Source organism: Camelina sativa, chromosome 2 (genome assembly GCF_030686135.1).
Source record: "Camelina sativa cultivar CO46 ecotype springtype chromosome 2, ASM3068613v1".
Classification (NCBI taxonomy): domain Eukaryota; kingdom Viridiplantae; phylum Streptophyta; class Magnoliopsida; order Brassicales; family Brassicaceae; genus Camelina; species Camelina sativa.
In genome coordinates this window covers 16,573,688-16,587,042 of record NC_141881.1, presented here as the reverse complement: position 1 = coordinate 16,587,042, position 13,355 = coordinate 16,573,688, and the positions used below count along the sequence as shown (strand labels likewise).

General features: G+C 35.1%; 2 protein-coding genes and 1 long non-coding RNA gene across 3 annotated transcripts; all 3 read left to right on the top strand.

Moving 5' to 3' along the window:
- The first annotated feature begins 6,302 nt into the window (after positions 1-6,302).
- LOC109127640 (defensin-like protein 76) lies at positions 6,303-7,092 on the top strand. Its single transcript, XM_019232688.2, has 2 exons — positions 6,303-6,451; positions 6,824-7,092. Exons 1-2 carry the CDS (start codon positions 6,385-6,387, stop codon positions 7,012-7,014), a joined length of 258 nt encoding a protein of 85 aa, XP_019088233.1. The 5' UTR covers positions 6,303-6,384; the 3' UTR covers positions 7,015-7,092.
- A 1,250-nt stretch (positions 7,093-8,342) lies between these two features.
- LOC147948730 (uncharacterized) lies at positions 8,343-8,759 on the top strand. Its single transcript, XM_087468323.1, has one exon. The coding sequence runs from the start codon at positions 8,343-8,345 to the stop codon at positions 8,757-8,759; it is 417 nt and encodes a 138-aa protein (XP_087324449.1).
- Positions 8,760-11,856: 3,097 nt separating this feature from the next.
- Positions 11,857-12,643, top strand: LOC109127639 (uncharacterized). Its single transcript, XR_015573724.1, has 2 exons — positions 11,857-11,987; positions 12,407-12,643. It is a non-coding gene; the product is annotated as an uncharacterized LOC109127639 (long non-coding RNA).
- Positions 12,644-13,355: the final 712 nt, after the last annotated feature.

Below are 13,355 nucleotides of genomic sequence, written 5' to 3'. Positions count from 1 at the left end.
TCCATGCTCCCGCTCCCATAACCTCTCTGGCCACCTTGGTTCGCCACTGTCGTCTCTTCCCGCTTCCTTTTACGTCTTTGCTCCAACTGCCTATCCTTGTTTGGAATGCTCTGCTCCAATGTCTCCTCTGAACGAACCGCTGGACTGACCACCACTAACTGTGACCTCAAGTCATCCTCTATCCCAGCTGCAACCTCAACCAGCTCCGCCCTCGTGGCATAGCTCCTCACTCTGCACCGAGTCCTCAAATCATCTTGCAAAGCCAGCAAGAACCTCCGCACCTGAGCCGACTCTGGCTCCCAAGCCCGGCCTGCATACCCCACAAGCCTACTGAACTCTGCATCCAGTTCCCGCACTGTACGGTCCCCCTGAGTCAAACCCAAGAACCGTGCCTCCATACGATCAAGAGCCTCCTGAGGAAAATACTTGGAGTTAAACTCCCCCACAAAATCTCCCCAAGACATACCCCGCTGCACCCTCCGTGCTGTCACCGACCTCCACCACACACGAGCAACTCCTGACAAGTAAAACACTGCCAGATCCACCCTGTACCGGTCGGGACACCTAAGCGAAAGGAAAATATCCTCCATCCGCTCTCTCCACTCATCCGCTACACTCGGATCGGTACTTCCTGAGAAATACCCGGCTCCTACATGCCGCAGCTGCTCCATCATCCGCACATACTGTGCATCCACTACCTCGGCCCCCGGCTGCACACCTGCCTGCAAACCCGCCACAGGCTGCACCGCTGGACCCTGCCCACCACCCACTGGCGGCACTACTGGACCCTGCCCACCAACCACTGGCGGCACTACTGGATCCTGCCCACCAACCACTGGCGGCACAACTGCTGGAAGTCGCTGCAAAACCTGAGCTAGCAAGTCCATCAAGACATCCTCCCTGCCTGGAGCACCTCCCGCTGCGACCCCCACACCCGGGGCAACACCGTGACCGACACCGGGCCCATCCGCCCTGCCGTCACCCAAACCAGCCTGGTCTCCAGACACACTAGGATGAACCTGTGACTCCGCACCTCCTCACTGGCCATGCTCTGGGCTACACTCACACTGGCCTCAGGAACCTGACCTCGTCCCCGACCACGACCACGACCACGCCCACGACCACGACCGCGACCAACAACACCCTCTCTAGCCATCTGCACTACCCAGAACAGAAGGCTAAGCACACAATTCAAAAACCGCACATAGAGTACACATCTTACCGTGGAATCTCATTGAAGGCTCGAAGAGGATGATACTAGGACTCCATACCGCAAACAAATTGACTAACTACTCATAATCAATTCCATCACACAACATCATGCATCAAGCAAAAGGAAAATAATTCACCCAATTAAATTCCTAACCGCTCTAACCATCCATTTAACCATCCTAGAACCGTAAAGGCTCTGCTACCAAAATGAAACAACCCGACCCTTTTTTTTCTTTTTATTAATTAAATACAATATATAATTAAGTATCCCATACTACTTAATTAAACAAACCAACCCACACACAGTAACCAACCAATAATAAACCAACATCCAATTACATGCACAGCGGAAACATATCAATAATACAAAACCAATACAATAACATTTCTATCCATTCTATCCAGCAACCTAACATATCTCTATCCAAGGTTCCATCCTAAACAATATAGCAAAGACCAACAACACACAAACGAGACCCTAGTTCATCCTCCTCCTCATCGCCATGATTCCACGTCACATACCTGCACACCACAAACAACAATTGAGATGCGTAAGTATTATCATAAATACTTAGTGAGGCCGTCCTCCCATCTACTGGGTTATACACACAAGCATATGAGACCCTCAAGTTTAAGCAAACAAACAACACACAACAATACATCAAACCAGGAAATCAAGTCTCGACTGAGACCAGTGTCGACCGATGCCTCACGGTGTCGATCGATGCTACAAACAATGGTGTCGACCGACGCTAAACAGTGTCGACCGATGCCACTCCAAATGGTGTCGACCGATGCTTCCTAGTGTCGATCGATGCCTCCTCTGCAGACATGGTCTGCGCGAAACCGAACATCGAACTCTCCTTCCCAATCATCTCGAATCCGTCTCAAACTCACCCAATTACCTCAGAAATCACTGGGAATCACAAAAGCAACGAACCCAAGCAACAAAACAACACAAACAGCAAAGAAAACACACAAACAAGAGAGATCTCATGCTTAGATCAACCATGGTCAAGCACTCACCTCAAGAACAGGAAGATTGGATTGAGAAACGTGGAAAACAACACCTCCAGAAGCTCCCCCTTCGTTTCCAGCAACAACTAACCCTCCTACAGCCTCAGATCTCTCCAAAATCTCCAAGAACAAGCCCAGAAAAACTCAAGAACGTTTCTCTCTCTTTTCTCTCTTTCTTTCACTAAGCGGCGACCAAATAACTCCCCAAAAACCCTTAAACTCGTCCTTAGACGCTTATAACACGATTTAGGGATTTAATTGAACCAAACCGAACCAATTCGGCAATTAATCAAACCGGCCGAACCCAGAAATTAGTGGTGTCGATCGATGCCACTAGGGTGTCGATCGACACTCCTTTCAAAATCACAGAATCAGGTTCGCGGATGTTACAATAACCCTATGATTTTATACATTTTTCTTCTCAAAATAAAGTTATGAGATAAGCCGAGAGAGGATCTCCTTTTTGATTGCTAATATAAAGAAGGCAAAGAGGGAGGATAATATTTCTGGTATCAAGCTTGCCCGAGATTGTCCCCTTATTTCACATTTTATTTTTGCGGATGATAGTCTGTTTTTCTGTAAAGCAGACAAAGAACAATGTTCAACGGTGATGAATATCATAGGCAACTATGGTAAAGCGTCCAGTCAGGAGGTCAATCTTGATAAATCCTCTATTATGTTTGGCAAAAAAGTACCTTCGAAGATCAAGGATAAGGTAAAATCAGTGATTGGAATTTCCAAGGAAGGGGGTATGGGCTCATATTTGGAAATATCTGAGAGTCTTGGGGGTTCAAGAAATAAAGCCTTCGGTTATGTTCGAGACAGGCTGGATGATCGGGTTAATGGTTGGACGGCTAAATACTTATCTAAGGAAGGGAAGGAAATTCTACTTAAGTTGGTGGCCTTGGCCCTTCCAACACATGTTATGTCATGTTTTAAACTTCCTCAGGGTTTAACGTCAAAGTTAACAAGTGCAATTTTGAACTTCTGGTGGAGTTCTGATGGGAAAGACCGAGGTCTTCACTGAGTGGTCTAGGAAAATGTGTAGAGATAAAACTGATGGATTTTTGGGGTTTCGTGACCTGGATAAATTCACTGATGCGTTGTTGGCTAAGCAGTATTGGCGTTTAATTCAATTTCCGGATTCATTATTTGATCGGGTGTTTAGATGTCGATATTTTAGAAACAAGCATCCATTGATGGCAAAGAAACCATACTCTCCCTCGTTTGGGTGGAAAAGTATTTTCTCCACTCGATGGACGTTAGGGTTAGGGTGTAATACTTCGGTTTGACGCGATTCTTGAATCTCTAACCAACATCCCTGACCTGCAAATGGTAGGGGCCGATAATTACATCCAAATTTTATGGTTAATCACTTGATTAACCCGCTGACTAAAGAGTGGCATTTACCTATTCTCCAAGTGTTTATGGATCAGGAGGATATCCAAATTATAAGGAGTTTGCTTGGTAGCAAATCATTTAAGGCAGACTGGTTGGTTTGGCATTATAAGAAATCTGGAGTGTACTCAGTTAAGTTGGGATATAAGTTAGCTCAAGCCATGACGGCTGAAATCGAGTACGATCCCAATTGTACTGCCCTGAAGTTTCAGTCTTGGAACTTTCGGGTCCCACCAAAAATTAAACATTTTTTCGCAAATAGCGTCTTGTTCTCTCCCAGTGACGGTGCGTTTAGCTTCTCGGGGATTTCAGTGTGACACATTGTGTAAAAGATGTGATTTTGTGACAGAAACTATTAATAACACTTTCATTGAGTGTCCTTATTCCCATCAAATATGGGATTAGGTCTTGGTTGGATTGCCTTCAGGCAATTTCCCATATGATTCTGTGTATTCAAATTTAGGGTTTATTTTTGGCAATGGGACATTCCTTATGGCTTTAGGAGCCACTCATCATTCAATACCTTGGCTTGTTTGGTTTTTATGGAAGGATAGGAATAAGAAAGTTTTTCAGGCTATAGGTGAACAATTATTGTGGGAGCAGGCCCAATTAGTCTCAAGGGTTATCTCAGGTTCTCCGGAACCCTTGCATACCCCGTAGCCAATTATTCGCTGCCAAGTTGATGGTTCTTGGAAATCACCAGAACCTAATTCAGGTCTGGGCTGGTGGTGCGGTAATTGTGAGGATCAGACTTTAGTGTTGCGTGCAAGATGCCAAAGACAAAATTCTTCCCCTCTTCATTCGGATCTAGAAGCTCTGTTATGGGCTTTGGAGTGTATGCTTTCCAGAGGAGTTGGCTGTCGGCGATTTGAGACGAGTCCTGCAGAGCTAGTTGCGATGGTTCAAGCCCTAGAGGAGTTGCTGGTTTTCTCTATGCTGCTTGATGAGTTACAGGCACTTAGTATCTCCTTGCCTCCTTTCACTCTCTCCAAGATTCGTCGGACGTCTAATGTGAAGGCTGTTTGTTTAGCTCGTTCTTTTAGATCGTTATTGACGGAAACTACTTTTGTAAACAACTTTCCTCCGGTTTGACTAGTGTTAACCGGCGTTGACCATTGTTGACCAGAAAAAACATTCAAAAAATAATATTTTTTTCTTTTTTCTTAAAAATAATATTTATTTTTGTTTTAATGTATTTTTGATAAATAAATAAAAAAACTAAATGATGTGTATAATTTACAAAAACAATATATAACAACGAAAATTACAAGAAAATTATATACCAAAACAAATTAAAAAATATATGACAAACAAAATTTGTGGTATATCTATTAACTAATTTTGTTAACATAGAAAATATGCCAAAAATAATATAATAAAATTATACCACCAAAATTTTATGTGTAGTAGATTTTTTCATAAAAATATAACAAATATATACATTTTCCTTTTAAAAATTATTTTTTATTTTGTATTTTAAAAGGTGGGGGTTTTAAATATTATTTTTCTTTTTACTTATTTATTAGATTATGTCATTTGAAATATATCCAAGACAATGCCAACTATTTCTTTGATTTTACAAAATCAACTTTTGTTTTTCAATTATCTTTTAGATACATGTCTTTTATGTAAATAAATAGAATTTTCATTATTTTCTTCCTTTCTTTTTCTTATTAAAAACAAAGAAATAGTTGGCAATGTCTTGGATATATTTCAAATGACATAATCTCATAAATAAGTAAAAATAAAAAATATTTAAAACCCCCCATCTTTGAAAATACAAAATAAAAAATGATTTTTAAAAGGAAAGGTATATATTTGTTATAGTTTAATGAAAAAAATCTACTACACATAAAATTTTGGTGGTAGAGATTTATTATATTATTTTTGGTATATTTTTTTTATTAACAAAATTTGTTACTAGATATACCACAAATTTTGTTTATCATACAATTTTTAATCTTTTTTGGTATATAATTTTCTTGTATTTTTTTTTTTTGTTTTTAGAATTTGTTTTTGCAAATTATACAAATCATTCATCTTTTTATTTTTATCTCAAAAATACATAAAAGCAAAAATTATTTTTAGGAAAAAAAATATATATAAATTATTGAATATTTTATCTAGTCAACACTAGTCAATGTCGCTCAACACTGGTCAACGCCAAATTCTGGTTAACCAAACAGCAGAGTTAAATGTTTATGGTGTTGTACACATAACCTATGTTTGATTATGTATGTCCTTATGTAATGACAATAGTTCATGTAGTTAACAAGACATTTATATTGTTTGTATGTGTGGTCATGTGTTGGCGTATATTTCAAGTAGCTGGCAATCATTTTTTCTTTTAATTATTGTTAGGTTAAAAAAAAGTTATGGAAAGTATCATTAAAACAGAGATATTTTTTCAGAGACTTTACAAGATTATAGAAAAATTAATTAACAAGATTATAGTATTAAGATTATAGATAGTTATCTAATCCTTTAAAATCTTTCAATTATTTATTTTCTATGATTTTATTGCAGTCATCAAAATTCTTTTGAATTAGAATTCAAAAACACCCCCTAAGTGGGATATAAAGCTAAAGATTAATATTACCAAAGAATAGAATAAAATCTAGCTCTTATTCATTCATTTGATTTGTAAAAAAAATCAAAGCCTATATATAAGAGCAACTTTATCTTCATGGATACAACATCTAAACAAAGAGAAAAAAAAAATATACGTCGAGCAATATCTAGTGACACCTCAAAACAATGCAGGACAAGAAACATTTGCATATATTCATTGCCATAGCAATTGTTCTCTTGATTGTGATGGCAGGTAAGTTGACTTACAAACCCAATAAACTGTTTTGAGTTCTATTAGGATATATATATGATGTACATCAATCAGAATAATTACACCATCTTGCTGTTTTTTCGTGAATTTTTAGCGTCTAAACATGTTTGACGTAAAACTATCTAAATATAAACATGAATGAGCTATTAGAAAGTGAAACTTAGACAATTAGTCTAGATAATTCCATGATGGAGAACTAACTTTGAACTAAGGTTTACAAATTAAGTTTGAGTAAAAAAAAACAGATATATGAGAGTGGTTTGTAACGTATTATGATGATACATGAATTAAAAGTATACTTCCTTGGAAAACTTCCATTTTGATCAATCATACTACATTTTATATCTTTTACAGGTAAAATAAACGCTATTGATGTTCATGATGCTGTTTGTTTTCGGTCAGAGTGTACAAGCGTATGTGATCAGATTTGCTTAAGCAAAGGGTTTAAAAATGGATGGTATTGTGGAACATTTAGACTCCATACTGGATGTTGTTGTCTTAAAGAGAAAGAATTCTACAAAAAAATATCTCCATCAGAAAACTAAATATCTATCTTGATTTTCTTCTTTGTATGAAATTTCTAATGTTATGGTTTGAATAAAATTTTACATTATGTGAAGAAACATATCTTATATTTTACCTTTTGGTTTTATAAATGCGCTAGATGCATATAGACTGTGTTAATCGTATCTGGGCATATCAAATTAGAAATGAATAATTATCATTCGATTATCTGAAAAATAGAACTTTGTCAGCAAAGGAATTTACACATAAAAGATTTTAACCATCAACTTAAAAAATTTTGGGAAAAGAAAAGACTTTTTGGAAACTACATCGCGTCTCAACATCATATAAATGTATTTGAATGTTTACGGTTAACACTGGTCAACGTCGGTCAATAGTGGTCAATATCAGATTTTGGCCAACCAAACACCAGAGTTGAATGTTTATGGTGTTGTACACATAACCTATATTTGTTTATGAATCTTCTTATGTAATAACAATATTTTACGTAGTTAACAAGATATTTATATTGTTTGTATGTGTGGTCATGTGTTGGCGTATACTTCAAGTAGGTGACAATCATTTTTCCAATAAATTACCATAACCAAGAGAATTTTTAATTTCATAATCACATAACATATATTTTTCCCACAACTTCTATCGATAGATAATGGGTAAATTTCTTTACAGTAATGGGTACATTGGTGTGTTGGACGTGCAAATGCATAGTCCCACTTCCACTTTTTTAGTTACTTTTTTCTTTGTATTTTAGGGTCTTATTTTAAATATTATAGGCTTTAACTTTTTAAAATTTCAATATAGCACATGGCCCAATAACATTTGAGCCTGACCTGATTGTATGATCTATCTTGTAATAGTGTAATACTAATTCCTAACATAAGTATATGATATAATACTATACTTATGATATAAATATGTTGAAGTATTATATGATATAATTTAAAGAAAACTTGGAAAACCCACTATTTAGGGTAGAGGCATTGTCTAATACCATTTACATCCTCTTCTTATGAGGACAAAATTGTTAAAAAAAACATGAACAGATAAGCAACAAACTTAGAAAAGTATAGAGAGTTGGGAAAGTGGGTGTTTGTGTAAGATGTTTAGTATAAAGTAGGTGTGGATGCTAATAACCCTATGATTTTATACATTTTTCTTCTCAAAATAAAGTTATGAGATAAGCCGAGAGAGGATCTCCTTTTTGATTGCTAATATAAAGAAGGCAAAGAGGGAGGATAATATTTCTGGTATCAAGCTTGCCCGAGATTGTCCCCCTATTTCACATTTGATTTTTGCGGATGATAGTCTGTTTTTCTGTAAAGCAGACAAAGAACAATGTTCAACGGTGATGAATATCATAGGCAACTATGGTAAAGCGTCCAGTCAGGAGGTCAATCTTGATAAATCCTCTATTATGTTTGGCAAAAAAGTACCTTCGAAGATCAAGGATAAGGTAAAATCAGTGATTGGAATTTCCAAGGAAGGGGGTATGGGCTCATATTTGGAAATATCTGAGAGTCTTGGGGGTTCAAGAAATAAAGCCTTCGGTTATGTTCGAGACAGGCTGGATGATCAGGTTAATGGTTGGACGGCTAAATACTTATCTAAGGAAGGGAAGGAGATTCTACTTAAGTTGGTGGCCTTGGCCCTTCCAACACATGTTATGTCATGTTTTAAACTTCCTCAGGGTTTAACGTCAAAGTTAACAAGTGCAATTTTGAACTTCTGGTGGAGTTCTGATGGGAAAGACCGAGGTCTTCACTGAGTGGTCTGGGAAAATGTGTAGAGATAAAACTGATGGATTTTTGGGGTTTCGTGACCTGGATAAATTCACTGATGCGTTGTTGGCTAAGCAGTATTGGCGTTTAATTCAATTTCCGGATTCATTATTTGATCGGGTGTTTAGATGTCGATATTTTAGAAACAAGCATCCATTGATGGCAAAGAAACCATACTCTCCCTCGTTTGGGTGGAAAAGTATTTTCTCCACTCGATGGACGTTAGGGTTAGGGTGTAATACTTCGGTTTGACGCGATTCTTGAATCTCTAACCAACATCCCTGACCTGCAAATGGTAGGGGCCGATAATTACATCCAAATTTTATGGTTAATCACTTGATTAACCCGCTGACTAAAGAGTGGCATTTACCTATTCTCCAAGTGTTTATGGATCAGGAGGATATCCAAATTATAAGGAGTTTGCTTGGTAGCAAATCATTTAAGGCAGACTGGTTGGTTTGGCATTATAAGAAATCTGGAGTGTACTCAGTTAAGTTGGGATATAAGTTAGCTCAAGCCATGACGGCTGAAATCGAGTACGATCCCAATTGTACTGCCCTGAAGTTTCAGTCTTGGAACCTTCGGGTCCCACCAAAAATTAAACATTTTTTCGCAAATAGCATCTTGTTCTTTCCCAGTGACGGTGCGTTTAGCTTCTCGAGGATTTCAGTGTGACACATTGTGTAAAAGATGTGATTTTGCGACAGAAACTATTAATAACACTTTCATTGAGTGTCCTTATTCCCATCAAATATGGGATTAGGTCTTGGTTGGATTGCCTTCAGGCAATTTCCCATATGATTCTGTGTACTCAAATTTAGGTTTTATTTTTGGCAATGGGACATTCCTTATGGCTTTAGGAGCCACTCATCATTCGATACCTTGGCTTGTTTGGTTTTTATGGAAGGATAGGAATAAGAAAGTTTTTCAAGAGATACAGTGAGAGCCAATAGTATTATTAATCAGGCTATAGGTGAACAATTATTGTGGGAGCAGGCCCAATTAGTCTCAAGGGTTATCTCAGGTTCTCCGAAACCCTTGCATACCCCGTAGCCAATTATTCGCTGCCAAGTTGATGGTTCTTGGAAATCACCAGAACCTAATTCAGGTCTGGGCTGGTGGTGCGGTAATTGTGAGGATCAGACTTTAGTGTTGCGTGCAAGATGCCAAAGACAAAATTCTTCCCCTCTTCATTCGGATCTAGAAGCTCTGTTATGGGCTTTGGAGTGTATGCTTTCCAGAGGAGTTGACTGTCGGCGATTTGAGACGAGTCCTGCAGAGCTAGTTGCGATGGTTCAAACCCTAGAGGAGTTGCTGGTTTTCTCTACGCTGCTTGATGAGTTACAGGCACTTAGTATCTCCTTGCCTCCTTTCACTCTCTCCAAGATTCCTCGGACGTCTAATGTGAAGGCTGTTTGTTTAGCTCGTTCTTTTAGATTGTTATTGACGGAAACTACTTTTGTAAACAACTTTCCTCCGGTTTGACTAGTGTTAACCGGCGTTGACCATTGTTGACCAGAAAAAACATTCAAAAAATAATATTTTTTTCTTTTTTCTTAAAAATAATATTTATTTTTGTTTTAATGTATTTTTGATAAATAAATAAAAAAACTAAATGATGTGTATAATTTACAAAAACAATATATAACAACGAAAATTACAAGAAAATTATATACCAAAACAAATTAAAAAATATATGACAAACAAAATTTGTGGTATATCTATTAACTAATTTTGTTAACATAGAAAATATGCCAAAAATAATATAATAAAACTATACCACCAAAATTTTATGTGTAGTAGATTTTTTCATAAAAATATAATAAATATATACCTTTTCCTTTTAAAAATTATTTTTTATTTTGTATTTTAAAAGGTGGGGGTTTTAAATATTATTTTTCTTTTTACTTATTTATAAGATTATGTCATTTGAAATATATCCAAGACAATGCCAACTATTTCTTTGATTTTACAAAATCAACTTTTGTTTTTCAATTATCTTTTAGATACATGTCTTTTATGTAAATAAATAGAATTTTCATTATTTTCTTCCTTTCTTTTTCTTATTAAAAACAAAGAAATAGTTGGCAATGTCTTGGATATATTTCAAATGACATAATCTCATAAATAAGTAAAAATAAAAAATATTTAAAACCCCCCATCTTTGAAAATACAAAATAAAAAATGATTTTTAAAAGGAAAGGTATATATTTGTTATAGTTTAATGAAAAAAATCTACTACACATAAAATTTTGGTGGTAGAGTTTTATTATATTATTTTTGGTATATTTTTTTTATTAACAAAATTTGTTACTAGATATACCACAAATTTTGTTTATCATACAATTTTTAATCTTTTTTGGTATATAATTTTCTTGTATTTTTTTTTTGTTTTTAGAATTTGTTTTTGCAAATTATACAAATCATTCATCTTTTTATTTTTATCTCAAAAATACATAAAAGCAAAAATTATTTTTAGGAAAAAAAAAATATATATATTATTGAATATTTTATCTAGTCAACACTAGTCAATTTCGCTCAACACTGGTCAACGCCAAATTCTGGTTAACCAAACAGCAGAGTTAAATGTTTATGGTGTTGTACACATAACCTATGTTTGATTATGTATGTCCTTATGTAATGACAATAGTTCATGTAGTTAACAAGACATTTATATTGGTTGTATGTGTGGTCATGTGTTGGCGTATATTTCAAGTAGCTGGCAATCATTTTTCCTTTTAATTATTGTTAGGTTAAAAAAAAAGTTATGGAAAGTATCATTAAAACAGAGATATATTTTCAGAGACTTTACAAGATTATAGAAAAATTAATTAACAAGATTATAGAATTAAGATTATAGATAGTTATCTAATCCTTTAAAATCTTTCAATTATTTATTTTCTATGATTTTATTGCAGTCATCAAAATTCTTTTGAATTAGAATTCAAAAACACCCCCTAAGTGGGATATAAAGCTAAAGATTAATATTACCAAAGAATAGAATAAAATCTAGCTCTTATTCATTCATTTGATTTGTAAAAAAAATCAAAGCCTATATATAAGAGCAACTTTATCTTCATGGATACAACATCTAAACAAAGAGAAAAAAAAATATACGTCGAGCAATATCTAGTGACACCTCAAAACAATGCAGGACAAGAAACATTTGCATATATTCATTGCCATAGCAATTGTTCTCTTGATTGTGATGGCAGGTAAGTTGACTTACAAACCCAATAAACTGTTTTGAGTTCTATTAGGATATATATATGATGTACATCAATCAGAATAATTACACCATCTTGCTGTTTTTTCGTGAATTTTTAGCGTCTAAACATGTTTGACGTAAAACTATCTAAATATAAACATGAATGAGCTATTAGAAAGTGAAACTTAGACAATTAGTCTAGATAATTCCATGATGGAGAACTAACTTTGAACTAAGGTTTACAAATTAAGTTTGAGTAAAAAAAACGGATATATGAGAGTGGTTTGTAACGTATTATGATGATACATGAATTAAAAGTATACTTTCTTGGAAAACTTCCATTTTGATCAATCATACTACATTTTATATCTTTTACTGGTAAAATAAACGCTATTGATGTTCATGATGCTGTTTGTTTTCGGTCAGAGTGTACAAGCGTATGTGATCAGATTTGCTTAAGCAAAGGGTTTAAAAATGGATGGTATTGTGGAACATTTAGACTCCATACTGGATGTTGTTGTCTTAAAAAGAAAGAACTTTACAAAAAAATATCTCCATCAGAAAACTAAATATCTATCTTGACTTTCTTCTTTATTTGAAATTTATAATGTTATGGTATTAATAAAATTTTACATTATGTGAAGAAACATATCTTATATTTTACCTTTTGGTTTTATAAATGCGCTAGATGCATATAGACTGTGTTAATCGTATCTGGGCATATCAAATTAGAAATGAATAATTATCATTCGATTATCTGAAAAATAGAACTTTGTCAGCAAAGGAATTTACACATAAAAGATTTTAACCATCGACTTAAAAAATTTTGGGAAAAGAAAATACTTTTTGGAAATGACATCGCGTCTCAACATCATATAAATGTATTTAAATGTTTACGGTTAACACTGGTCAACTTTGGTCAATAGTGGTCAACATCGGATTCTGGCCAACCAAACACCAGAGTTGAATGTTTATGGTGTTGTATACATAACCTATATTTGTTTATGAATCTTCTTATGTAATAACAATAGTTTACGTAGTTAACAAGATATTTATATTGTTTGTATGTGTGGTTATGTGTTGGCGTATACTTCAAGTAGGTGGCAATCATTTTTCTAATAAATTACCATAACCAAAAGAATTTTTAATTTCATAATCACATAACATATATTTTTCACACAACTTCTATCGATAGATAATGGGTAAATTTCTTTACACTAATGGGTGCGTTGGACGTGCAAATGCATAGTCCCACTTCCACTTTTTTTAGTTACTTTTTTCTTTGCATTTTAGGGTCTTATTTTAAATAATATAGGCTATAACTTTTAAAATTTTCAATATAGCACATGGCCCTATGATATTTGAGCCTAACCTG